Source organism: Sarcophilus harrisii, chromosome 1 (genome assembly GCF_902635505.1).
Source record: "Sarcophilus harrisii chromosome 1, mSarHar1.11, whole genome shotgun sequence".
In the NCBI taxonomy this organism is placed as follows: Eukaryota; Metazoa; Chordata; class Mammalia; order Dasyuromorphia; family Dasyuridae; genus Sarcophilus; species Sarcophilus harrisii.
In genome coordinates, this window is record NC_045426.1 from 586,304,188 (window position 1) to 586,332,097 (window position 27,910).

Sequence of the window (27,910 nt, forward strand, 5' to 3'; positions counted from 1 at the left end):
TACTATAATAGTTTCATAAGGCAAGGTTAATTAAATTAATTTTAATATTATATCATTTGATTAATATTACTTTGTAATCTTCTCTTCTCTTAAGATCTTCACTTCTTAGTTTTAGCTCACAAGCCATTTCCAAAAATTGACAGAGGAATGTGGTCACACATTACTCCCTCCCAGAGCTTGGTCTGGGACTCTCTTTTTATTCCATAAACAAAAACTAAACTGAGCTATTTCTCACTAGTAAGAGTTACCAAGAGCCATTTGTATGTCTTTGAAGGTGAAATAAAACCAGACAGAACCAGATCAGAGTGCCCAGATTAGGAGAGTGAGCTCAAAACTCACAACCAAGCTTCATTTCTCAGTTGCTCGCCCCAACCCCAACAATGAGAAATCTGGAGTTGAGAATTCTTAGCCTACCTCCTATATCCACCTATCCTATAAGTGCTGTGCCTATAGGTGCCTATAGGATATAGGTGCCTATAGGATAGTGCCTATATCCACCTATCCTAATATCCACCAAGTGGGACAAAAACTCACTATTTGACAAAAAGTGCTGGGGAAATTGGAAAATAGTATGGCAGAAACTACACATAGATAAAACATCTCATGCCCTAAACTAAGATAAGGTCAAAATGATTTAGACATAAAGGATAATTGCATAAGCAGATTAGGAGAGCAAGGAATAATTTACCTGTCAAATCCTTGGAAAAGGGAAGGAATTTATGACTAAACAAGAAATAGAGTACATTGTGAAATACAAAATAGATACTTTTGATTACATTAAATTTAAAAGTTTTTACACAAACAAAACCAGTGCAGACAAGACTAGAAAGAGAAGCAGAAATTTGGTAAACAATTTTTGCAGCCAGTATTTCTGATGAAGCCCATATTTTTAAAATGTGTAGAGAACTGAGTCAAATTTATAAGATTACAAGTCATTCCTCAATTGATAGATGATCAAAGGATACAAATAGACAATTTTTAGATGAAGAAATTAAAGCTATCTATAGCCATATGAAAAATGCTCTACATCACTATTGATTGGAGAAATGGAATTTAAAACAATTCTGAGATGCCACCTTACATTTGTCAGATTGGCTAAGATGACAGGAAAAGATAATGATAAATATTGGAGGAAATGTGGGAAAAGTGGAACACTAATGTGTTGTTGGTGGAGTTGTGAACTGATCTAATCTTTCTGGAAATCAGTTTGGAACTATACCTAAAGGGCTATAAAACCGTGCATACCTCTTGATCCAGCAGTGACTCTAGTGTGTTCGTGTCCCAAAGAGATCATAAAAGAGGAAAAAGGATCCATATGTGCAACTCTTTTTGTGGCAGAAAAGAATTAGAAATTGAGAGGATGTCCATCAATTGGGGAATGATTGATTAAGTTATGGTATATGAATATAATGAAATATTCTTCTATGAGAAATGATGAGCAGGCTGATATCAGAACAACCTGAAAAGACTTGCATGAATTGATGCTGAGTGAAGTAAGCTGGACTAAAGTAACACTGTACATAGTTACAACAAGATTTTATGATAATCAACTATGATAGGCTTAACTATTCTCAGCAATACAGTAATTCAAGACAATTCCAGTAGACTTGGGATGGAAAATGCCATTTGCATCCAGAGAAAGAACTATGAAAACTGAATGTGGATCAAAACATATTATTTCATCTTTTTTTTTCTTTTTTGCAGTTTCCTTTGTTCTTATTTTTTTCTCAACATCATTCATATCAAATATTTTAAAAATGATTGTGCATGTATAAACTATATTAGATTATTTGCTTTCTTGCGGAAGGAGTTTATAAGGGAGGAAAGAAGAAAAAAATTGGAACTCAAAATCTCATTAAAATGAATGTTGAAAACTATCTTTCCATGTAATTGGAAAGATAATACACTATTATATTTAAAAAAATAAAAAACTACCAATCATGCTTTGCTTTTCTCTTAACTGGAGAGGTTCTAGTAATTCGTGGTCAGGAAGACAGACATAGCTTTATACTGTTGCAGAAATCTCTCTTGGAGTCTTTGGCCACCAACAGAGACCATTGACCATCAATTTATTGATAATTGGCTGGCTTAATTTATAAATTGATTTTTAATACCTGAAAACTTGTCTCTCAAAATTCCATATACCACAAAGGTAAGATTTTAGGTTTGTCATTGGTGATATATAGTCTAATTTTTATAATCCCTTCCCAGTTCTGGAGTAATTAGCACATTTTTGAGGTGTTCAGTTGTAGAAAAGATGCTATCACTAACAATATTTAGTGTAGGATATTTCAGCCACATGATCTTTAATAATACTAAAATGTGTTTATATGGTATAAAATGTTACCCTGTTATCTTTTGTTTTTAACAATAATTTGCAGATCTGGTGTGGGTGTAGGAGATGAAATGTAAGGTACAACATATAACTATCTGGTTGAGAAATACAATTCAAAAGATAGTTGTGAGCCAGATTGTGGTTACTTTAGGGATTTGTATTTTAGCCTAGAAACAAAAGGAAACCATTGACAATTTTTGTGGGATGATCACATGGTCACATCTGTATTTTAGAAATACAATTATGTTAGCTTTTTGTTGGATGGAATGGAAGAGGGAAACATAGGAGAAGGGAGAACAGTTAAATTAATAAAATAGTACAAGTAAGAGTTAATATGGCCCTGAGCTAGGTTAATAAGACTGAGCTAGGTTAAGTGGTAGAAGAAATGACATGGAAGCAGAAAAAGTAATTGATTAGCTAATAAGATTGAAGGAGAGGAAAAAGTTGAAGTTGTAAACATCAATGATTAAAGGATGATGCTTTCATCAACACAGAAGCAAACATCTATTAAGTGCCTAAAATGTGGCAGACATTTTGCACATAGAAGAAATGAAGAGAGTTAGTTTGAAGGTAAATGTAATGAGTTCCATTTTAGAAATGTATTTTAGTCAATAAGTACTAATTTGGATGCTAATATATGTCAGGCACTGTACCCAATGCTGGGAATAAAAAGAAAGGGAGGAAAACACAGTTCCTACCCGTAAGGAGCTTACATTTTCTTCAGGGAGACAAAAGGAAACAACTATGTACGTACTAGAAAAATGGAGACAAAATGAGAGGTAATTTTTTTTTGGAAGATATTAATAGTTAGTTGGTAGAAAGGTGAGATTTGAGTTGACTCTTGAAGCAAAGCAGGAAAGGTGGAAATGAGGAGAAAGAACTTTCCAAAATGGTTGACAGCCACTGAAAAGGCACAGAGCAGCAAAGTAAATTATGATGCATGAAGGAGAAAGTTCTGTATCTTTGAATCAGAATACTCAGAAGAAAGTACAATGTAAAGAGACTAAGAGACTCAGAATGTAGGAAGGGGACAGGTTTTAAAAGTCTTTAAACATCTTTAAACATCTTTAAAAGTCAGAGAATTTCATATTGTGAAGGTAAAGGGAAGGCATTAGAGTTTAATATATAGAGTAGTGATATTAGACCAGAGCTTTAAGAAAGATCATTTTTAGAGCTGAATTTAGGATGGATTAGAGTGGACTAAATTGTAAAGAAGTAGAAGCAGTGAATACACAGTATGGCACAGCATTTGACTTACGCTCTGGAAGGGGGATAATAAAAGATGTTAACTTTAGGGGGTATGAAAATATCCATTAAAAGGTTTTGTTTTGTTATGTTTTTTTTTAAAGATAGGGCAGATTTAAACACAAATAGGTAGGAATGAGCCATGGGATTAAGGGTATTATAGAAAATAAAAATAATTTATATTATAGAAAATTTAAAAGTTTTTATACAAAAATCCAATAAAGCTAAGATTAAAAGGAACACATTTAAGTGGGAAATTGCTTTAAGTTTTTCCGATAAAGATCTCCTTCTCCAGTTAAATAAAGGATGAATTAAAATTTACAAGAAAAAGAAATATTCCCCACTTGATCAAAGTATATGTGAACAAGCAATTCCCTCCATTATTTAAAATATTTTATTTTTTTCCAATTCTATTTTATTTTTCCAGATATAGCAAAGATAATTTTCAACATTCACCTTTGTAAAACTCTGCATTCCAGATTTTTCTCCTTCCCTCTCCCACCTTCCATCTCCCCAAGACAGCAAACAATCTGTTATAGATTAAACATATGAAATTCTTCTAAACATATTTCCATATTTGTCATGTTGTGCAAGAAAAATCAGATCAAAGTGGAAAAAACACAAGAAAGAAAAAAGCCAAGCAAACAAACAACAACTGGTAAAAATACTCTGCTTTGATCAATATACAGTCTCCATCTCTCTCTGGATATAGATGGCACTTTGCATCAGAAGTCTAGTGGGATTGCCTTGAATCACTGCATTGTTGAAAAGAGCAAAGTCTATCACAAATGATCATCACATAATATTGTTGTTAACTGTGTGCAGTATTCTCTTCATTCTGTTTACTTCACTTAGCATCAGTTCATGTATGTGTTTGCAGACTTTTCTGAAATCAGCCTGTTCATCATTTCTTATAGATCAATAATATTCCATTACATTAATATACCATAGCTTATTCAGCCATTCCCCAACTGATGGGAAATCTGACTCAATTTCCAATTCCTTGCCTCTACAAAAAGGGCTGCTACAAATATTTTTGCCCAGATAGCTCCTTTTCCCTCTTTGACGATCTGTTTGGGATAAAGATCCAGTACAGACACTGCTGAATCTAAGAATATGCACAGTTTGATAGTTCTTTGGGCATAGTACCAAACTGCTCTCCAGAATGGTTTGATCATTTCACAACTCCACGAACAATGCATTACTGTTCCCAGTTTCCCAGTTTCTACTCCAACATTTATTCATTATCTTTTCCTATCCTCTTGGCCAGTCTGACAGGTATGAAGTAGTACCTCAGAGTTGTGTTAATTTACATTTCTTTAATCAATAGTGATTTTGAGCATTTCTATATGATTAGAAATGGCTTTAATTCCTTCATTTGAAAATTGTCATGAACAAGCAATTCTCAAGGAAAAAATTGACATTTTCTAGAAGAAAAAAAATGCTTCAAATAACTACTGAGAGAAATGCAATTCAAAGCAAACCTGAGATTCCATATTACATCTATCACATTGGCAAAGATGACAAAAATGTAAAATTATATATTTTGGAGAGACTGTGGGATAACAGGCACATTGACACACACTGTTGATAGGCTCAAATGCATAGATGCATTCCCAAAAAACAATTTGGAATTTTACAAAAAAAAGTTACTAAGCAGTACATCTCCTTTGATCCAGAAATACCACTGCTATGGCTATATACAAAAGAGGAAAGATTACTATATGTAAAAAATTATAACTCTTTTTGGCAAAAAAAAAATACTGGTAGTAAAGTTATGACCACCAGTTGAGGAATAGCTACATATAAATATGATGGAAAACTATAAGAAATGAAGATATTTCAGTTCAAAGAGGCATGGAAAAACATGAATCCATACTGAATAAAGTAAACAGGACCAGAAGAACAATTTATACTATCATATAAATATTTTAAGAATGAACAGTTCTGAAGACTTTTATAAACTGATGCAGAATTAAATAATTAGAACCAGAACAATTTATACATTAATGGCACAATAAAGACATATAACTTTGAGAGCTTTTAAAACACTATTTAATAAAGTGATCATCCCTCTTGACAAAGAAATGATAGGTTATTGTGCAAAATAAGAAATATATATACATGTGCATGTGTAATTTGTTTATCACTATTGAGAATCTTGCTTGACTTGTGTGTTTGTTTACTTTCTTTTTTAAAGGAATGGGAGGAAGAGAAAAATGCATACACATGTATATATACATATATATATATATAAATAGTTTACAATTTATAAAGCTGACTATAAGATTTTTTTCCTTTTTTAAGGACTTGGGACCAGGAAGTAAAAAAATAAATTTTGCTAATTGAACAAAAACATTTTTTAAAAGAGAAGTTTGGATTTCTGGTCATATAAAAAATGCTCTAGCTCACTATTGTTCAGAGAAATGCAAATTAAGACAACTCTGAGGTATTACTACACACCTCTCAGCTTGACTAAGATGATAGGAAAATACTAATACATTTTTGGTGGAGTTATGAACATATCCAATCATTCTGGAGAGCAATATGGAACTATTCCCAAAGGGCTATCAAACTGTGCATATTCTTTGATCCAGCAGTGTATCTATTGGGTCTGTATTCCAAAGAGATCATAAGAAGGGGGTAAAGGACCCACATATACAAAAATGTTTGTAGCAGCCCTTTTTCTAGTGACTAGAAACTGGAAATTGAATGGATCCCTATCAGTTGGAGAATGGCTGAATAAGTTAAGGTATATGAATATTATGGAATATTATTGTTCAATAAGAAATTACCAGCAGGATGATTTCAGAGAGGTCTGGAGAGGCTTACATGGACTGATGCAAAGTGAAGTGAGTAGAACCAAGAAAACATTATGCACAACAATAGCATCAATTCTGATGGACATGGCTTTCTTTGAGGTGATATCAATGAGGTGATTTGAGGGCAATTTCAATATAGAGAAAACCATCTGCATCCAGAGAGAGGACTGTGGGTACTGAATGTGGATCACAACATAATGTTTTTACATTTTTTGTTGTTTGCTTGTTTTCTGTTTTCTTTCTCATTTATTTACTTTTTGATTTGATTTTTCTTGTGCAGCATGATAATTGTGGAAATATGTATAGGAGAATTACACATGTTTAACATATATTGGATTGCTTGATGACTAAAGGAGGGGGCGGGGAGAAGGGAGGGAGAAAATATTTAGAGCACAAGGTTTTGCAAGAGTGAATATTGAAAACTATCTCTGCATATATTTTGAAAATAAAAAGCTAAAAACAGTAAAAATAAAATTAAAATTAGGAGATTTGGGGTGTTTATGCTAGAGATGTAAAATATTGCATGCATATGCAGATGAGGTCACTATATTGTTAATTGTGATCAATTGTTTGACTTTACAAGAGAGCTTTCATAGAGGGTAATTATAAATATTTGTAATGTAAAAAGAAATTCTACCAATACAACTTTCAAAAAGAAAAAAAGAAAATTGAAGGTGATAATGAGAAATGGATGAGAAGAGGAAGAAAGGTTAATTAATGAGATAAGCTTAAATAAGATCAGTAACAACACAGAAAGAATTAGGTTGGCAAAAACCAAAAATGTTCACTTCATTCTCTAAGTATGAGCAAAGGAGCATGGTATATGGATATATTGAGATTTTTTGTTGTTGTTTGTTTGTTTGTTTGCTGAGGCAATTGGATTAAGTGACTTGCCCAAGATCACACAGCTAGAAAGAACAAGACTTGCACAACAACATCAGTAAATTTCTGACTTCTGCCCAGTGGTCTATCCATTGCATTCACTGAACCCCCTAACCATCTAACTCCTAATGTTTAGCTCCAGAAACATTCAGCATAGTGAATAGAATTAAAGGTGTAGGAGCTGACCTAAAGTTGAGGCTTAGCAGGAATATAGGAAAGAGCCCTTTCATAACATTTCTCATATGTGTCCCTTTCTATCATCTAATACAGCCATGACTTGGTGAAGTCAGATTCTCATCATTTTACACACCTAAACTGCTGCCTTACGATTGCTTTTTCTAGCACCAGTACTTCTCTACTCCTTTCCATCTTTCACTCAATTATCTCACACATAGTCCTAAAACACAAGTCTGATAAGATCACTTTCTAATCTGTAAAATTCAGTGACTTCCTATAATATATACAAATATAAAATCCTCTTTTTTTGGCTTTTAAAGCCTTTCATATCTTGGCCTCTTCCTACATTTCCAGTCTTCTTATGCCTTCATCCCACCATTTATTCTGCTATCCAGTGACATTGACTTTGCTGTTCTGAGAACAAAATACAGCATTTCCTAAATCTTTGCTTTTTAACTGGCTGTCCCCCAGACCTGGAACATTCTCTTTTCACATCTCTGTCTCTTAGGTTCCTTCATGTCCCTGCTAAAATCTCATTTTTTATCAGAAATATTTCCTGATTTTTATGCCTTCTCTTTGTTGATTATCTCCAATTAATCCTGAATGTATCATCTGTATGCTGACTTTCTTATTAAGCTGTGAGTCCTCCTTGGGGGGTGAGGGTGGGAGATTGTCTTTTGCCTTTCTTTGTTTCTCTTAGCATTTAGTACCTGTTATACAAGAGATCATTAATAAATGTTTTTTGATTGACTGAATGATATTTTTACAGGAGGGAAAAGAAACCCAGAATAGCAGTAAAGAAATAGGAAAATTAATAGAAGTGATTGAGCAATGTAAGATCACAATGCAGAAGAATAGCAAGAATAGAGCATGAGCAAGTTTTGCACTAAGGTTGCACTGGGTTGTTACTGATTATAGGTAGTTCTCTTTTTAGTTCAAAAAGCTTTGATTTCCACATGTTTCATTGAAGATAAAGATCAAATAATTGGACAAGGCTATTGGTCATAATGCCATTTTAGCATTATAGAAGAGGAAGAAGCTACTTATAATACTCCAGTATTAATTTGCTTGTAACTATGAAGAAAATGTTTTCTTAAAAATGTATTTCCAAGGCATACAAAGGAATTCAATGGCAAAATACGATTCAGTATCTGTGCTTGCTTTAAACACAAGTTTAGGAACATGTTTATTCCATAGTTAAGAATATGTGTACTGTATAGTATTTTATAGTTTGTATTTAATTAGATAATAAAAATTAGTCTCAGCATATCAATTTAACAATTTTAGAAAATAAAGTTTAAGATATCGTCTATGACTATGTCTATTTTTATAGGTTGCAATTTAATTCAATTGTGTCTTAAATATTATCTTGAAGATATAAAATAATACCTTTCTAGTTGTCTTTTTTAAAATTTCTTTTTGTGTACTCTACAAGCCAGCTATATTAGTTTACGTTGCTCTCCATCTCCATTGCCTTTTCTCTGCTTATGCACCATTCTTATAATGCTCCCTCTCCCTCCTAACCTGTTCTTAAATTTCCTGGCTCCCTTTAAGACTCAGTTCCAACACCATCTTTTTTCAGAAAGCCTTTTCTGATCCTCCTCACTCTTTGTCTCTAACATTTCTTTCCAACTTCTCTACATATAATTCATATGTATCTATTTATTTAAACACATCTATTTATTGAAACATTGTCTTCCTCATTCTGATATAAGGTCCTTGTGGACAATAACTGTTTTTGGCCTTTATATCTCTTGTGCCTATCATAATATCTGACACATAGCAAAGACTTAATAAATGTCTAGGGGAAAAAATCAGAACAAATTTAGTCAACACTCATTAGAGCCACTTTCCAGAAACACTGGTAAATTGAATGTTAAACACTGTAAGCATTTGATGCACCTTTTATTTGGCACTATGCTGGCTAACTGAGAAAATGACCCAATATTTATTCTGAAATTAGTTCTGTTGTTTCCTAGAAGAATAATATTACATATTTATAATATTAAAGCAACCACAAATTGAGACCTCATCCTTTTCTCTGACCATATTTTGCTTTGCTCCATTTATATAATTATTTTTCCAGTTATGTCTCAGTCAATTAATAAAAAATAATTCATTGTATGGATACTATAAATAATCTATTATATTTGATATTGTTTCTGTTGATACCCTTTCTGCTTCAGGTGGTCCTCTCAACATATAGCTTCAAATTTGATTTGACTTATTTCATATTGCATGCAAAATATAATCTAAATTACATTTAAATTCAGAAGCTTTACTGTTTCCTCATAATTTTCCTTAAACACAGATCTTACCATATGGCTCCCCTATTCAATAAATTCTAGTTTGTCTCTGTTATCTCTACAATTAAATACAAACTCCTCAGTTTGACTTTTAAAGTCCTTCACCACATGATTCTATCCTCCTTCCACCATCCTTATATATTATTCTTCTTCCCATATTCTGTAGTTTACCTGAACTGGCTTTCTCTCTGATACATACAACATTTCATTCATGACTTCAAGTCTTTATTTGCTCATGCCTGGAATGTACTTCTTTCCCATTGCCACTTAAGAATCATTCTCTTCTTCTAAGTTAAACCTCAAACTGCACCTTCTAAATAAAATATTTATTTCCTGATACTCCAATTGCTAGTGCCTCCCTAACCTGCCTGTGACTACTCTGTGTTTAATTAAATGTATGTATTTTGCACTTATTCTGAATATATTTAACTATGGCTATGTCACCTCCCATTGTAAAATGTTATTTGAAAAGAGAGATTGTTTAATTTTTTGGTATTGTATCTATATTATCAGCACCTAGCATAGTTCCTGGAATAGAGTAGACACTTAATAAATGCTTTCTGATTATTCACCAAGCAACTTTGGTAAATTAAATATTTAAATTTTAATGTATATAACTTAATATCTACATCAAATCTTAAGGTTTTTAATTTAATGCCTTACCTCTTTATGAGAAGAAATGAAGTAAACTTTCACATGTTTTGGATACATTTATTAAAGTGGTATTCTGGACAAAACTTAAAAGTTAATTTTTAAAACAAATTTTGGATTTATTCCTTGCTACCATGCCTCTTGGTGCTAAACTGAATTTGTCAGCATGGAGTGAGAAAGATAAGATTTTGTTAGGACTTACAATATATATTTGTAGTATAAATGTCTTCTAGAAGGTTCAGGAAAATTTCTGAAAAATTAATTGCATTCATTGTGTTAATGGAATTTTTCTTCATAAGTGAGAAGAGGCTGCTGAAATCTAAGTTCCCCTTTGACTCAGATGACTATTAAATTCAGCCAGAACATTCATTTTGCAGAAGAATAAAATCAAGCAGACACTGAGAAGTGAAATGATCTTTCCCCTATTACATGGGTAATTAGTGAAAATTCTGGCACTAGACTACAATTTTTTGACTCTTAGTCCATTGTTTCCCACCATCCCAACTATACCAAACTATAATGACATTACACACATGCACACACACATACACACACACATACTTATGTGTATATATGCACACTCATACATGTATATTGTACATATATATGTATGTTTATATATGTGGTTTTGTGGAAAGCTTTTCATGTTGGAAGCTTCTGCTAAAGAACTGTCTTTACAAATGAAGATCTTCAGTTTCTCTACCTGGTGATGTGATAATTTGGCTTCTAGGCATCATACTGTTTTCACGGAAACATGACAGTGGAAAGCAAATTGTTAAAGAGATCAATAGTACTTTAGCTTTTGTAAATACAATTAAACATTTTATAATAATGATTTTTTATTTGAAAATCAAAATCTTCATTTTTATTATTAAACAAAATCCTTATATTTCTTTCACTGTTTTCCTCTCTCTTTTCACTCTCTCACACTTTTCCTTCTGTCTTCTCCTCTTACAATACAACTCATTGTAATATAAAAGCCTTAATGACCAAGATTAAAATATTCTAAAAATGTTCTAATGCCATCTGTCTAAACAAATAATTTTGTATACATTGAACTATTCTTTTGGGGTAATTGTTTTTTACTTTTGTGTTAGAAACAGTACAGTGAGTTTTTCTAAATAGTGGTGTTCCTGTGAAAAATTTAGATCCTGAAAGAAAAAAAAAAAGACAAGATTGCTTTGTGTTTGTGCTCATAACTTCTATATGTTTGTTGATCTGTGTTAACAGTATCGCTCAGGGAGAGATCTTCATCGAGGGGCGGACAATATTTCCACTAAATCTTCAGACAGTGATGTAAGTGATGTGTCAGCTGTATCAAGGACTAGCAGTGCATCTCGTTTCAGCAGCACAAGTTATATGTCTGTCCAATCAGAAAGACCAAGAGGAAATAAGAAAATCAGGTGAGTAAATGGAACTTAAGTGGTCAACCTCTTGATGTATTATAAGTGACTTTGATTTTTCCTTTGAAGAAAACCAAAGTATACTTTCCTAAAAGCTATATATACACAATACACATCAAGCATTAAGGTAAAAGAACATTGGAGGCATGATTCACATTATTATTAGGATATTATTTCAAATTTCTTGGACAGGAAAAATTTTTCTTGAAGCCAGTAAGAATTTCTTCTACTATACAATACGCAGTGGTAGCAATGTCCTTACTTTTTGTTCATGTAAACTATTTTAATTAAATAATTGTATTTATATATATGTCAATACTTTGTATTAACATGTATGGGCTATATGGGGATTTAAATTATTGAATATAGCTATTTTCTAGAATGCTTGCTGAATATGGAAAAAGTTAGGACAGTTTTTAACACTTTTATTAATAGAATTTCAATTATACTACTCAAGTTTTCACAGATGCATGAAACAAATCTTTTGTAAGGAAATTCAAAATGCACTTCGTAGATTCCTTTAAAATAGGAAGTTATATTTTACATCTAATCCATAAAAATTTCAGGTACATCAAGTGAAAAAAATTAATGTAATTATTCCTCAGGGATAAAAAAAAGTATCTATAACACAGATTCCATATGCTTTTGCCTTGTTTGCATACAGCCTCATGTGAGGGGAAAATGTGATTTACAAACTATTCTGAGTAAGTTGGCCCCTTAGTGCTTTTTTTTTTTTTTTTGGTAAATACAAGTTTTTGACTTTAAAAATAATACAGAATTTTGATTTATATTTTCCTATTTTACTTTTTTCATCTTCTTTTCTGTTTAATTTATTTTTGTGTATTATATGCATGTTTTCCCCTGACTTTCTTTTTTGTTTGTTTGTTTGCATGCCTTCTTCAATTTTGGTTGTCTACAAAAGATCAAAAGAAATAGAGGAGGGTGGGCAAGAAGGGGATATGCATGAGGAGATAGTTCCTGAGGAAAAGAAACAGGAAGAAGAACTGAAGGAAGAAGGAAGTATTGAAAAAGAACAAGGGGAAAAGCCAACAAAAAATTCAAATAATGAAAAAAACAGAGAATCAGGAGGTGAGGAAAAAAAGCAAGATAAAACTGAGGAAAGTAAAGAAACAGAACAGTGTAATTCAAAAGATTTACAAAGACGATTCTCTCAAGATGATGACAGGTAATATTTACTTATTTCTGTAGAGATTTCTCATAAGTAACTTAGCTCCTCTTCCTCAGCATTGAAAACTGTTTCATTTCATTTGTTTAATTTTTCTTCTTTTTTATTTCTATTTCATTCTTGTTACAATTTTTGAATGCCTTAAAATTTTCTTCTATAATTTATTGAAATCATGCCAATTAATAATCAGTCATACTCATGTAACTTCAATTTCAGTTTACTGAATTATAATTTTGAACTTTAATTTGTGAGATTGTTCACATGTGCTGAATCAGATTAAGTTAAAGACTTCTTTTTTAAGTCATTTAAATCAATCATATTATGTGAATTTGATAATAAAGTTGACATATATTCTAGAATCTGCACAAATTTCAAAATACTGTTTGTATAAATGATATATATTTTGACCAAGTCTTTATAATAGTAAAACTTAGAAACTGTTGAAAATTTTAGCCTACTTACTAAATAATTAGGTAATTATGCAAAATAAATTAAAAATGAACAAGAAGACTCAGAAATAAATGACTAAATAGCCAGCCAATGTTGATATAGTAACAAAAGAAAATTGTGCCTGAGAAGTCGGGGCATCAAGGTGTTTCTGGGCTTTTCAGTATTCTTTCCTTTGAGGCCTCCCATCCCATAACAATAACAACAGAAATAAAATAGATAAGAAAATATCCTGGGAAGTTAGTCCTAATTAAATTTATTCTAAGGTAAATGTAACAAAATGATTCCTCTCCTTGAAAAAAACATACTACAATCAAGGAATTCTCTGTGAGGGAGGTTTTATTTAAGACATGACAGCTTTTAGCTTGATTGGAATAACTGGTTAGTTTTTAGGGTAGATGAAGATAATATGATGGAAAGTAAACAAGCTGAAAAAGCAAGTTATAAAAACATACAATTTTAGTACCTTATAATGATGACTGTTATATAGTATCCTAAGGTTTGTGAAATATTTTATGTATCTTATTTTATTCTTATCATAACCCTATGAAGTATATATACTTCATTACTACTCCCAATTTACAGATTAGGAAGCTGAAACCAGGAGATGTGACTTGATCAGGGTCATACAGCTAATAAATATCTTAGACATTATTTGAGCTCATATATCTTCCTAATTGCAAGTCTTGTGGTATCCCCTGTATCAAGTAGGGAACAGAACATAAAAATATCAGAAGAGCAAAATAATAAATTAATACATTGTAATACAAAAATTTGAAATTTCTCATATCAAATCCAGTTATCTTAAAGATTTAAACTCATTAAAATAAAGATTGAAAAGATCTTGAAGTTCATCTACTACAAAAACTTCATTTTCTAGGTGATGAAAGTTTAAATGTCTTGTCCAAAGCCTCACATCTAGAAAGGGGTGCAACTGGAACTTGAACCAAGACTCTATGGCCAATGGTTTTTCTAAAGTTGTCTATTGCAATTGATTTCTTAAAATTTCCCTTGAATTAGTCAGAAATTTGACGTTTTGGTAAATTAAACTATAATTTTACTTATGATTGGTCATCAACATGTATATTATGCAAAAATTTGGATCATTATAAGCTAATATAATTCCTGATTAGGCTTTATTAAGGCTTGAATATGGGAAATCATTTTTCCTAATGGGAGTGTTGTCTAATCAGATCACCTAAGACATTTTATTTTCTTCACTTTCACAAAGTGTCATATGTTAACTAGTATCATACACTAAATTAATAATGATATTTTAGATGTTGCATGTGTTATATAATTTTAGACTAAACTGATAATTTCTCTAACTTAATGATTTAAATTACTTTTAATTACACTAGGAAAAGATTTTTTTAAAATTTATTTCTGAAGAAAATTCTCTAATTTATGTCCTAGGACTACTGTCTCATTAATTCAGATAAAGATTTTCCATGTAGTTTTGGGAAATGCTCATACAATGTCTTTTCCTTTCCCTGTAGAAGTTGAAAATGTCACTTCACCCCTTGCTAAGTTAATTTCCACTCCATAAACTCCAGTGATAGCAACATATAGATGCCTGTTAGATTTCTCTCAAGAGTAAAGTTGTGATATTATATCACTCATAAATTTAGATGTCAAGGCCATAAAAAGTACCAAAATATTAAGCAGTATGTAGTATGTTATAAGAGAAGGGAGATAGTCCCTACTTACTCCTCTTGTTATAAGTGGTGTTATTAAATGTTCCCTAATCTAAGTTACAAGAAAAAATATCATTTTCCTAAATGCTTGTGATACAGTAAAACATATATATGGATTTTTTTTCAGTTACCTGCTGAATAAATAGAAGCTTCCATCTGCTTCTAGGCTAGGAAGAGTAGGCATTTATCAAGCATCTAATAAATGCTGGGCACTATGGTGAATGCTTTATAAATATAATTTCATTCGATCATCACAATGATCCTATGATAGAGGTGCTGTTATCTCTATTTTACACTTGAGGAAGTGGAAGCAAATGGAGATTAAGGATCTATCCCAGGATTAATAAATGTCTGGGGAAATGTCTGAGGCTAGATTTGAACTTAGGCTCAGTGCTTTTTCTACTCTGCCACCTAGTTGCTTCTGACTAAATCCTTTGATATTATATATGGGATATTGAGTTATCCTCACTCTAAGAATCTTCAGAAAATAGTTTTTTCCTCTCCCACCAAGAGATCCTCCTCCTGGAAATAAAAGTATGCCTGAAGATGTATTCTATATATAAATATCTATATATTTGTACTATATATACTATGTGTACTTTGTAGATAATAGTGATAATTGTCCACTTTACTTCTATTGCCTATTACTTATCCCTTCCTGTGCAAATGCAAAGGATTAGGAGAGCTTTTAAATTTTCATAATTCTTATATCCATGGTAACATTCACACAGGCTTTCATGCAAATTCATAGACATAATTGTTCATATTTGTCTTTAATGTTATTTGAGTCATATGACTAATGACACGAATGATGACATTTTCTCCAATTCTTATATACTCTTAAAAAATTTTCCAACATAAGAATTATATGCTAGAGGTAAATGCAGCTACGTTGTCAAGACAAGACACCAAAAAAAAAAAAAATCTAATAAGAGACCAACCTGATGAATTAACAACAGAGAAATTATTCTTGACATGCTCACTATTTTATGGGAAAGGAAACTGATAGATTAAAAAAAGAAAGAAAAAGAAAAGTAAACAGGATATTAGATTAAAAAGCACTTGGAACAGAAAAACCTGATTGGTCCTTATATCTTCGAAAAAGTTAATTAAGATCTCTAAATTTTAGCACCCTTATCTATATAATGAAGATAACAATTTACAAATTCACAAATTTTTTACTTACAAATTATAAATCACTGTATAAATGAGTTGTTATTTTAAAAAAACCAATTCAGAGACCAGACATATAATGACAGAGCTTAAAAGAACCCAAGTACCCTGCCACTGAATACTTTGCATTTTGATTTCAAAAGAGCCTGATAAAATAAGATATTTGCTATAGGTTTTCTGGGTATTACAGGGGATTCTAGTAAAACACAAACTTAATAATGTTCCATAAACTGAACCATAATGATAACATAATAAAAACCCAAAAAACCTAAGCATACCTTATATCTGCTATGTTTCAATGTTATTAAATATTTAAACTAATGTAGTTTTTCTTTATAATGACTAGGAAAAAAAGTACAGAAAATAACTTGTTTCCATGGACAAAGGAAGCCAATAACAGAGTTAGAATGTAAGAACAAAATATGCTACTGCTAAAATCTATACACTTTAAAAGATAAAGCTAACTTTCTAAAAGAAAAAAAAATAAGTAGCTGACTTTAAATCTATTTGTAGATTTTTCAGGAGTTTCATTTCAAATTATTTAAGAAGACAATATGGAACAGGAAAAAACAAAGAAAGCTGGAAGTTTGAATTTCAACCTGTCATTACTTACTTGCTTGTAATCTTAGCTGTCACTTAACTTCCTATGAACTCAATTTCATCTTCTACAAAATGGAAATGATAGTAGAATTAGCATCTTACTGTGAATAAGACCATATAAGTTTTAAAACTAGCTCTTTGACCAACTAGGCACATGAACTTAGGCAAATCATTTCATCCCTATGGGCCTTTTTGTTTTGTTTCATTTTAAAACTTTTGTGATAACCTGTTTCTAATTTGGCTTTGCCACAAGAAGAATAGCATTTGAATTGTCATTTGCAAGCCATTTGAAAATATCTTGTTGGGAAGTATTATTTTTCCTGTAGAATAAGGAAAAGTATGTGGGTTAATTATTATCTAAAATGTTTTTTAAGAATATGAAGAAGATAGAATAAGGAGATGGAGAGATCTTTTCTGCTGAAACTATTTTCATTCTGTCTTGTAAAGAGAATTTCAGAATAGCTTGACAAGAAGATATTTCCTAGGAAAGTTAAAATGAGTACAAAGAGTAAGGATTAACGTATATACATATACATATACATATATACATAACATATATCTCAAGAGACTGAGAAATATGACTATGATTCTTGAAAGAATTAAAATCAGTTTCTGAAGTGATTAAATTATTATGTGATGTAAAGAGGAGTCATCTTCAGTTTTTAAGGGTGTTAGGTAACTTTGACTGCAAACTTTCAAGAAGCCAAAATTTATGTTAATATATGTAATAATGGATTTATTATTGTTCAAGAAAAACATTAATGCAATAATTTTCATTTTAACCATAGCCCTGCCAGACACAGCTTTTATTATCATTGTTCTACATCACACAGTATTTTCTGGAGAGAGAAATATTCAAACTGACATAGTCCTTTTAACCCTTCGGTATTTCTCACACATGATATTTTAAAATTACATTTATAGCAAGAGTTTTTACAGTAAAACATAAAAACTAAAAATCTTTATAACAGGAATTCATGACCTTTTAAAATATTTATTGTATTTCAAATAATTTATCATCCTCATAATTTTTTATAATTTATTTTATTCATTTAAAACTTATTCTGAGATGTCCCTGTACTTTTCTAGGCTGGCTCTAATACGAAGTAACATTAATAATCTCTGATTTTTAGAAATTTTGACCAAGGAAAATGACACAGTTCAGTAAAAACATTAAACTTTAGTCCTGTAAAACTATTCAATCCTTCTTTTATTATTCTTCTCAAAGACTTTCCCTCAACAATCATAGGTGACAAGAGCATCCTCCTCTTAGAGGATATACCTCTGATCAATACCCTACTCCTTCTAGGAAATGGGAAAGATGGTACTGTCCTTAGATAAATTATAATTTGAATTCCTTCAGTCAGGCTAGTCAATCATTCAACATTTATTAAGTACCTACAATGTGCCAGATATGGTGATAAGCCCTGGAGATGCAAAAATTGGTATCCCCCCAAAACAACAATAACAAAAAAAAAATCCAGTCCTTGTCTTCAAGGAGTTTACACTCTGACGTGGAAGACAATGCAAGGTATGTACAAGATAAAAAAGAAGGAATTAAGAGAAGGAGGGCACTGGAATCAAGAAGGGTTGAAAAAGGCAACAAGACAGATAGATAACAGTAAATAAAATGCTGGTACTAGAGTCAAGAAGACTCATCTTTCCAAGTTTCAAAACTGGCCTCAGACACTTACTGTCTGTATAATCCTGGCAAGTCACATAAGCCTGTTTGCCTCAGTTTCTTCATCAGTAAAGTGAGCTAGAGAAGGAAACTGCAAACTATTCCAATTATTTTTGCCAAGAAAACTCCAAATGGGATATCACTGAAAAACAACTCAACTGAATTGAGAAGATGGGATTTTGGTTGATTTAAGGCTTAAGGAAGCCTGGGAAGATAACAGAAAAAGAGAGAGAGGATTCCAAGCATTGGGAGATAGAGAAAATTGGTTCAGGAACAGCAAAAAGGCCACTACCACTATTCAGAAATTTACATAGCCAGAAGTAGGATGTAAAAAAACTGAAGAAGGAGGAAGGGACTTTGAATGCCAAACAGAGTATGCTATATTTGATCCAGAAGGCATCAGGGAGCCACTGGAGTTTATTAAATAGGAATGTGACTTGCTAGCACCTACACATCAAGAAAATCATTTTGGAAGCTTAATGGAAAATGCATTAGAGTTGGGAGACACTTATTGCAAGCAGCATCACCAACAAACTATTGCAATAGTCCATGTTTAAGGTGATAAAGACCTTTAAGTGGATCAAAAAGAGGGCCTTTTGTCTTTGTTCTTTGCCCAAATCACTTCAAGAGAGAAGTCCTTCTTATAGCTGATTTAGAGAGAAGCAGGATATTGTTTTGAAACTGATACTTCAAAACTTTTATAAGAGATATGTATAATGATATGTACTTATAATTCCTGTAGCATAGGGAGGATGATAGTTATACATAATGAGTCCTTGGGTTTAGAGCTGTAGTAGGGGTTATGACCATTTGTGCTCCATACTAGCCCTGGAACTAATATTGTAAGAGCACAAGGTTTGTGAATGGCTGATATACTTCAAGCCTAGGAGAGATAAAGAGGCCCATTCTCAAAAAGAGAGAGAAAGAGAGAAAGAGAGAGAGAGAGAGAGAGAGAGAGAGAGAGAGAGAGAGAGAGAGAGAGAGAGATAGGGTTTTTTTTCTTTAGATTAGCACAAAAACTTCAGATTTTTAAATGCTTTCTAAGAGGGCAAGAGGACAAGAAGCTATGTTTACTTCCACATTATGGATTTTATGTTGACAAATTTTATATGAATAACTACCATTGGCAAACAAGGTTTTTCCTGGTTGTTCAGGAAGTAATATTGTAATGAGAAAAAATGGAAATTATTCATTGAAAAAAAAAAACTATTTAAACATATACTTGGGTTATTATAGAACTTGAATGCCAAAACTAATATAATGTTGAAACAACTTGCAGGTTGAAGGGTAACCTACAAGTCAAATTGGTTGACCCCAAAGTCCTGTCTAAAACTTTACTATATATAATTAAGATGAGGAAACTAAATAATATGATCTCATTTTATCTCACCTGTTATATTCATCTGTTCTCTAATTCTAGATTGTGAATATCAAATGAGATTATATTCATAAAACTTCTTTGTAACTATAAATTAATTCTTTAAGTGATAGATGTGGATCAAAATAATTGTCATTTTGATTATTAGTTTCCTAGTAACAGAACATTGTTCAGTAAGGGTACATATGTCTAATAGAAAAAAATGCTAATTTAGTGTCTAGGAATTCACTAGGCTTTTACAACCTAGGTTAAAAAAAAATATAAACTCATCCTACTCAAAGTATTTCCTATTTTCAATCTAATAAGAATTACAAATATGGTTCAGAACCAGTTTCCAATATATTGGAATAATTAAAATGTAAAAGACATGTTTATCAAATTAACTATTAACTATATTATTGGCTAATAATTATGATTTCAGTGTCAAAAGTACCAAAAGTTAATGTCATGTTAATTATATTAAGAGAGTAATAATGTCCATAATATCCTACCACATATGAAGTATTATTTAGCCTGGAGTGCTATATTTATCCATTTATTTATTTTTATTTTTAACACTTTTTTTTTTTTTTAATTTTGAGTTTCAGTCTGTCCCTCTAGCTCCTCCCCAGCCCATTGAGAAGAAAAGTAATATGGTATCACCTATACTTGTGAGGTCATGAAAAACATAATTTCATAATAGCAATGTTGTCTATCTTCCTAATCCCCTCCCCTAAAAAACACCCAAATAGCAAGAAAAACAAAGAAAAATTTTAAATAGTAGGATTCATTCTTAGAATGCACCAATTCTCTCTGAAAGTTGATAGCCTTTGTCATCATGAGTATTGTGGAACTGTCTCATTATCACATTTGTCATTCACAAATCATAGAAGCAATAATTTCATTAAAGATAATTACAGTAATGAATCAACACAGATAATGTGAAATTATTTCAATTGCATGCTAGTCTTTTCTCATTATATTTTTTTTAGTTTTGTATTGATTCTTATATTTGTTCTCACTGGGAAGTGATTTGACTATACTCAGATATATGATTAAGAAATAATTCAGTAACAAGTTAATTCCTCTCTATTAAAATATAAGCATTTTTATTTTTATTTTTGTTTTGTTATTTTATGCTTGCCATGTCCAAAAAAAGGCAGTGTAGCATCATAGAAAAGCTACTTTTTAAGTCAACAGCTGAATTTATGTATGCCTCTAACATATACTGACTTTGTGATTCTGAACAAGTCACTTAACTTCTTGATGTTTGATGCACCTTTCTAAGAAGATTACTTGCAGAGCAGATGCCATTTTAGATTTGTAGAAGGAATTTCTTCCCAGAGATATCCCTACACCAACAAAATTGCAGTGCATGGGATGTTAAGCTTAGAAAAAGTACTTTATCTATTATACTCTGTATTCACTGTTCCAAGACCAGACTCAATATCTCCTCTGATTTTCTCTGGGTACCCTTGGAAGGTCACAGTCTCTCATGTAACACCAGCAGTTTAAACATTTATTCTGGGTTTTCCCTTTCCATTTTTAGCAACCAATGACTAACTCCATTTCTATTTAATCAGTTAATAACTATTAACTTTTACAAAAGGATGTTTATTTTGAAGATATTACAAGAATAAAAAGCCTTGTGAGCACCTTGTGAGTATACTCTCTTTCCCATATAATCTTAGCTTCTAAGGAGAATGGATTCAGGTTTATCAAAATTTCAATATTACATTGGCTGTACAATGATCATTTCCAAATCTATCATTGCTGCTGAATGGATCCACTTTTTAGCTATATCTGGGATAAATCAGGAAGATCACTTCTCACTCTTAAAGTCATCAGTGTTTGGCTAGCTGCAAAACTTTACATGAAATAAGCTCCTGAATTCCCAGACTTTCTAATGACTTCCTTTTCCTTATCTCCTGCTGCACCTAAAATAAAAGAATAAATGCTGGGACAGTGAACTGAGAACCATATTCACAAAATCACAAATCAGCCTTGGAGGAGAAAGAGCAGGAGACTTCTTTCCTTATAGCAATGTTTCAAAAACTACAGGCCTATGGATTAAATCTGCCTGGAAGATAAGACTGGCTTTTTCATTTTTTATTTTTTTTTATTTTTTAAATAGCTATGGATTATGCAAAAACAAGCCAGGATATAGTTTGCCAATCTCTGCCTTATATCATTATCTCTTATCAAATATATTTAATCTAATTAAACCAAGAGAAAAGATCTAGCCAAGAAAGAAAGTTAAAAGCAGAGGTCAATTGAAATCTTTTGAAGGCTCTTCAACAACTGTAGTAAATCAAAGAGCATGCCATTTAGCACACAGCTGACATAATGGAACTAGTCATAAATGTGTCCATATGCTCCAAATTCACTCCGAGGCACTACTATTCTATGTCATTGTAGCATTGAGTGTGATTCCTTCATTTTGCAGCTAAAGAGGCCCAAAGAGATTAAGTCGTTTAATTAGAGTCATACAATTAGGAAGGAGCTGATGAATGATTTGAACTCAGATCTTCTCCAAATTTAATCCTTTATCTATTATACTTACATTTATAGAGAGAATGTCACTATGCTGTTATTCAGTTATTATTGATGTACACACATACACACACATACACAATACAAATTTGATCATTGGATAATATAGAACATAGGTGTCAGACCCAACTAGATTGAAATGTAATTAGGAAATAGCCATAAGATCAGTGTAACTGGATCAGAATATACTAGCATATTTTAGCAATATATCTACTTCAGTTGCACTAATCACTTTCAACAACTAAGTTTATACTCTAGTCCTGCATTCCCATGATTGTCCATTGATTTACATTTCTACAATAACCTCACATTCAACACATTTAAAGTGAAATTCATCATCTTTTTTTGTAATGATTAATTCCATTTTTTCTTCTCATACTTCTGCCAATATTAGTATGTTTTCTTAGTCATCAAGCTTAAAATCTTGTTCATATCTTTGAATTCTTTTTGCTCTTTGTCCCCAAACTTCTGCATATTCTTCACTCATAGTATTTCCTTATACCTACCCTTTTTTTTCCCATTCTTATTGCAATTGCTTTCGTTATATAATTACAGAATTTCTGAGTTGAGGTGACCTCAGAGTATCATAGTTTAATTATTGCAATAGTCATTTTATTAATCTCCCCATATCTAGCCATTCCTTTCTTCTACATATACACTACTGGGTAGTCTTCTAAAAATATCACAGTTGCCATGGGTACTTCCTTGTTTAAATGCTCAGTAGAAGAGACATGGATTTGGGATTCAAGAAAGCTGGAGTCAGTCCTTAGTTCTGCCATAACTGCTTGTGTAACCATGGATAAATCACTTTACTTTAGTCTTCTCATTAGTAAAATAAGGAGGGTGAATTTTATGTCCATTTAAGTATTGTTAAACTCAAATAGGAATAGGAACATTAACCCATATATATGTAGATGCTTGTACCCACTTAATTTTAAAATGTAATATTATCTATATTTTGTGTGTTAAATATTTTCCAATTTTAATCTGGTTCTGGCAGCACTTAAGAGAATTCAAGACTGCATGCAGCTGTGTGTTTGTCACCTCTGCTCTGGGGTACATTGCAGCTCCAATTATATAAACCTAAACTTACTTATTCATTATCAGGGTCTTATGGGTCCTTTCTTGTAGGTTCCCTCTGGTTTACATGATAAAACACTTTGAAAATCATAAGGTATTATGTATTTATGTAAGTTCTATTATTATAAAATCTATTTATATTATATATATATATATATATATATATTATTATTATTATAAAATCTTAATTATTCAACTTGGTCCTCAACTCTCTTCACTAGTTTCTTCCCATAATATTCTACTTCACTGCAATTAAAATTGGTTTGCTCATCCATTTTCAACTTTATACATTCTGGATCCAGTTTTTGCTTCTCATTGAATTACTATAGAATTTTAATAACTCACTTTATATCCTGCTTCCACTATGAAGTACTCCCTGATGACTCTATCTTTATCTAGTGCTTAGTTAATTATATAATTATATAATTCTTCACCTAAGCACACTGTTGAGAACAGGAAACTTACTTAGTCTTCTTGTCTTTCTGTATAGCATGTAACATAGCAGCTTGATTAGAATAAAGGTACAGTACAGATTGCCCATTACTCAGCTTATTCAAAACTGCTTAATATTAGATGATATACATTTATCAAATATTAAAATGTAGTCACACTACAATTCATATATATATATATATACATACAATATATATGTACAAATGTATATGTGTATATATGTATGTGGATTATATATATATATGTGTGTGTGTGTGTGCATATGTATATGTTTCACCAAAGCGTATATTTATATAACTATATGTATATGTATCACCAAAATGAGAATAAAAATAGCTTTATTTGATTATGTTACTGAAGAATTCAAAATTTAGATTCTGTGATACCAACATCAGCAATGATAATAATAAAACATCCATTGAACTCTATCAAAAAAAAAAAAAAAAAAAGGCTTGGAAAACAGAGCAAGGTGAGGTGAGGAGGTTTTCTGTTGATGAGCAGTCCCCTTTCCTCCAGTGTAATTTAAGTTGCCCAGAGTGAGGTAGACATTGTCCCTGGCAAAAGAGTTATGGGTAGTAAAATGCAGAATAAGAATAAGAAATAGGGATAAGGAAAGAAGTCAAGTTGACTGGAGGATAAACAGATGCCTGGGACATGATAGAGAGCAAATGATGAAAAATAAGCCAAGAGGGCCTATCTAAATATGTCAGGATAGTTCACTAATTCTTTTCTTACTGTGGTTGACCTTTTTTAAAGAATAATCCTTCATGATTAACTTTGTTTTCCCATTGGAGGTTGGAGTAAGGAATTGGAGTAGTAGTGATAGTTGTGATGGTTGCGGTTGTGGTTGTGGTTTATATTCCTGGTAATATTCTCCCTTGCCTTTATATAGGGAAAAATGGGAACAGAGGAAAATACCAGTGATCTGCTCACTCTTAGCTTATTATCATTTCACATTGTTTTTAGTTGCTGTGGAGACAGGTGTGCCTATTAATTTTCTGATTCCTTGCCGAGATTATTGATGTGCCCTCCAAATGGTTAGGAAATGGCTTGAAATAATTCAAGGAAATTTTCTTGTAATCACAAATCTTTATTAACACCAAAGAAAACCAAGCTAGATTCTGAGGAGAAAGTCCAACTGAGGTCTAGCAAAATTGCTGAGGAGTAAGAGGGTTTTTAAAGGGGATTTTTGAAGGCAGCCGTACTGGCTGATAACAGGATCAGATAGTGAATAAAGATAGGAGTCCTTGTCTACTTTCAGGAATAAGATAAGTAATAAGGTCAAAGGAATTGTCAGCAGATATGAAGCCTGGACACACAAAAATTAGCCTGATGACAGGGTATTTCCTTGCACTGTAGGGTGTTGCAACAGTATGTCACAGGGTCTCTGGTGAGTTAGGGGCTCTGAATGGGGGTCTCTGAGGTCCATCATTTATCTTATTTCAGCCTCAACTTTCTTTTTTGTCATGGAACCATTTCTGCATCTGGTGAAGCCCATTAACCCATTCTCAGAATAATGCTTTTAAAAGTTATAAAATATAAGAACTAAAAGGAAACTAGCTATATTGAGAGACTATCATCAAGTTGTGTTTTTTTTTTTAATTAAGTTCTTGCACATCAAGTTAAGAATTCCTAATAATAGCTTCTACTCTTTTGTTGGTTGGCCTGATGACTCTGTCCTAAGGTCCAACCACACTCACATATTTGGACCAAAGACCTCATTTTCTAGAGCATGAAAGTCTTTCTTTTCCTTTCTTTCAACTAAATGTATATGTACTAAATGAAATATTACACATAGCTTAGAAATTTTAAGTCTTATAGTGGTCAAAATATAAATCGAAAATAACACATAAGGAACAAATGAACTTGTACACATTTTAATCCAGATATTTTGACTCATAAAGACACAAGTACCTTTGCCAAGAGATGAAAAAAATCACAAAGTCAAGGTGTCTGAGACAAAGTCTCAGAGTTTTATATTCCTGGTCCTGCTTCTTTAACCAATGCCCAGTCATAGTTCCAGATCAATTCTGATCCTTCTAGGACCTGATGACTAATTTTTCAACAACTGCATTAGTTGATTACTAAACATATGCTCCACTTTGGGGCTTGTTTCTCCTTCAGATTGCAAGTACCTTGAGAACAGGACTGTTTTTCTTTTTCTTTGAGCAATAAGCATTTATTAAATATCTACTATTTGTCATGAACTATGGATTTGAACTTATGACTTCACTTCAGGCCCAGTGCTCTATTTATTGCACCACTTAGTTTCTAACTGGGCCAAGTGCTTGGTACATAGTTCATTGTTGTTCAATCATTTCAGTCTCAGACACTGAATAGACAAATCATTTAAACTCTTTTTTGGAAGTTTATATGAACACCATGGGAAAAAATGAGAACAACATGTTAATGCATTATAATTATTATTATTATAGATATTGGATCTTTGATTCCATTGTTATAGTAGACCCCCTTTCTCAACATATCAATGCTTCTCTTTGACTTGTAGCCCCAGAAGTTGCTTCAGGAATTGAGAAATGACAAGATTTGCCCAGAGTCACACAGTATGTTAGAAATGTGTGCCTAGCTTTAAAACCAACTCTTCAGCCACTATAACACACTGTTTACAGAGGTTGTAACTTCCCATGATCACCTAGCTACTGTCAATAATGGAATACAAAATTAGGTCTTAGTGGATTCCAAGTCCAATAGTTATTCATCTGCATTTCCATTAGAGAAAAGTTATAGAGCATACAAAAACAAAAGCATAAATTTATCTGACAAAAGAGAAGTATCAGATTCTTTTGACTCCAGTGTAACAATTAGAAATAAAAGTAAACATCGAAACAACAAAACTATGAAGGATGCTTTAAAATTCTCTGTCTTAATTCACTGTAATGGAATAAGATAATTATAACCTTTGCTCTTAATGTCAGTAATATAAAAAAGTCAAACACACATCCACTTTTAATAGACATCTTTAAAGTACCACTACCTCATTGAAGTTTTTCAAGGTAACATTTTATTATCTTTCATTTCTGTTCTGTCACTCCAAACTATTACTATTCTTTATCACATTAACATAAATTTTGTTATAAAATTATATGCTCTCTATATAACATATATGGATATATATAAATTCTCATAATTACCTGATTTCTATTTAGTATTTCATTTTAAAAGCATGTAAGTTCATTTTTTTGTGTAGTCTCTGGGTTTTATATGCCTTCCTTTTATTTATTTATTTTTTTACTATAGTCTTCTGTAAAGTAGGGGAGCACTGGGCTTTGAATCAAGAAGATACATCTTTACAAATTAAAATCTGGTCTCAGAAACTTATTAACAGGGTGATCCTGAACAAATCACTTAGCCTTGTTTGTCTCATCTCCTCATACATAAAATGACCCAGAGAAGAAAATAACAAGTCACCATAGTAACTTTGACAAAAATTCTTAAAATGGGTGCAGCTCAGAGAGCACCAACCCAGGAACCAGAAGAATGTGCGTTCAAATGTGACTTCAAATACATGACACTGGGATCAGCAAGAGTAAAAAATGAGTGAACAACTGGTATAAATTATTGACTCCTTGAGATCTACCATGGGAGGAGTGGGGTGAGAGGAATAGTAGCTGGAGAATTAGATTAGTAATTAATATCTGAATTTAAATTCAGCTTCTGATATTTACTAGCTGTACAGCCACAAACAAAATTGCTTAACCTCCTTGAGCCCATTTACTCATCTTTAAGATAGGGGTTACAATAACTTTGGTACTTACTAAAAAGAGTTATTTAATACTCAGGTGTGATAAATGTATATAAAGGGCTCTGAACACTTTTAAAAGAAGTTTGTTTTCAATGTAGT

The 27,910-nt window shown here is 31.9% G+C and overlaps 1 protein-coding gene across 37 annotated transcripts in view; it reads left to right on the top strand.

The window, feature by feature from the left end:
- RIMS2 (regulating synaptic membrane exocytosis 2) overlaps positions 1-27,910 on the top strand; it is a 775,594-nt gene that overhangs the window by 593,455 nt on the left and 154,229 nt on the right. For 11 of the 37 annotated variants that reach the window (XM_031947099.1, XM_031947101.1, XM_031947100.1 and 8 more), the window contains one exon: positions 11,649-11,821. The exons of 16 other annotated variants lie outside the window; for them this stretch is intronic. In XM_031947099.1, coding sequence (XP_031802959.1) covers positions 11,649-11,821 — 173 coding nt within the window. Of the gene's footprint in view, positions 1-11,648; positions 11,822-12,743; positions 13,008-27,910 lie in introns of all 37 variants that reach the window. 10 more of the 37 variants (XM_031947076.1, XM_031947077.1, XM_031947080.1 and 7 more) reach the window with 1 other exon arrangement.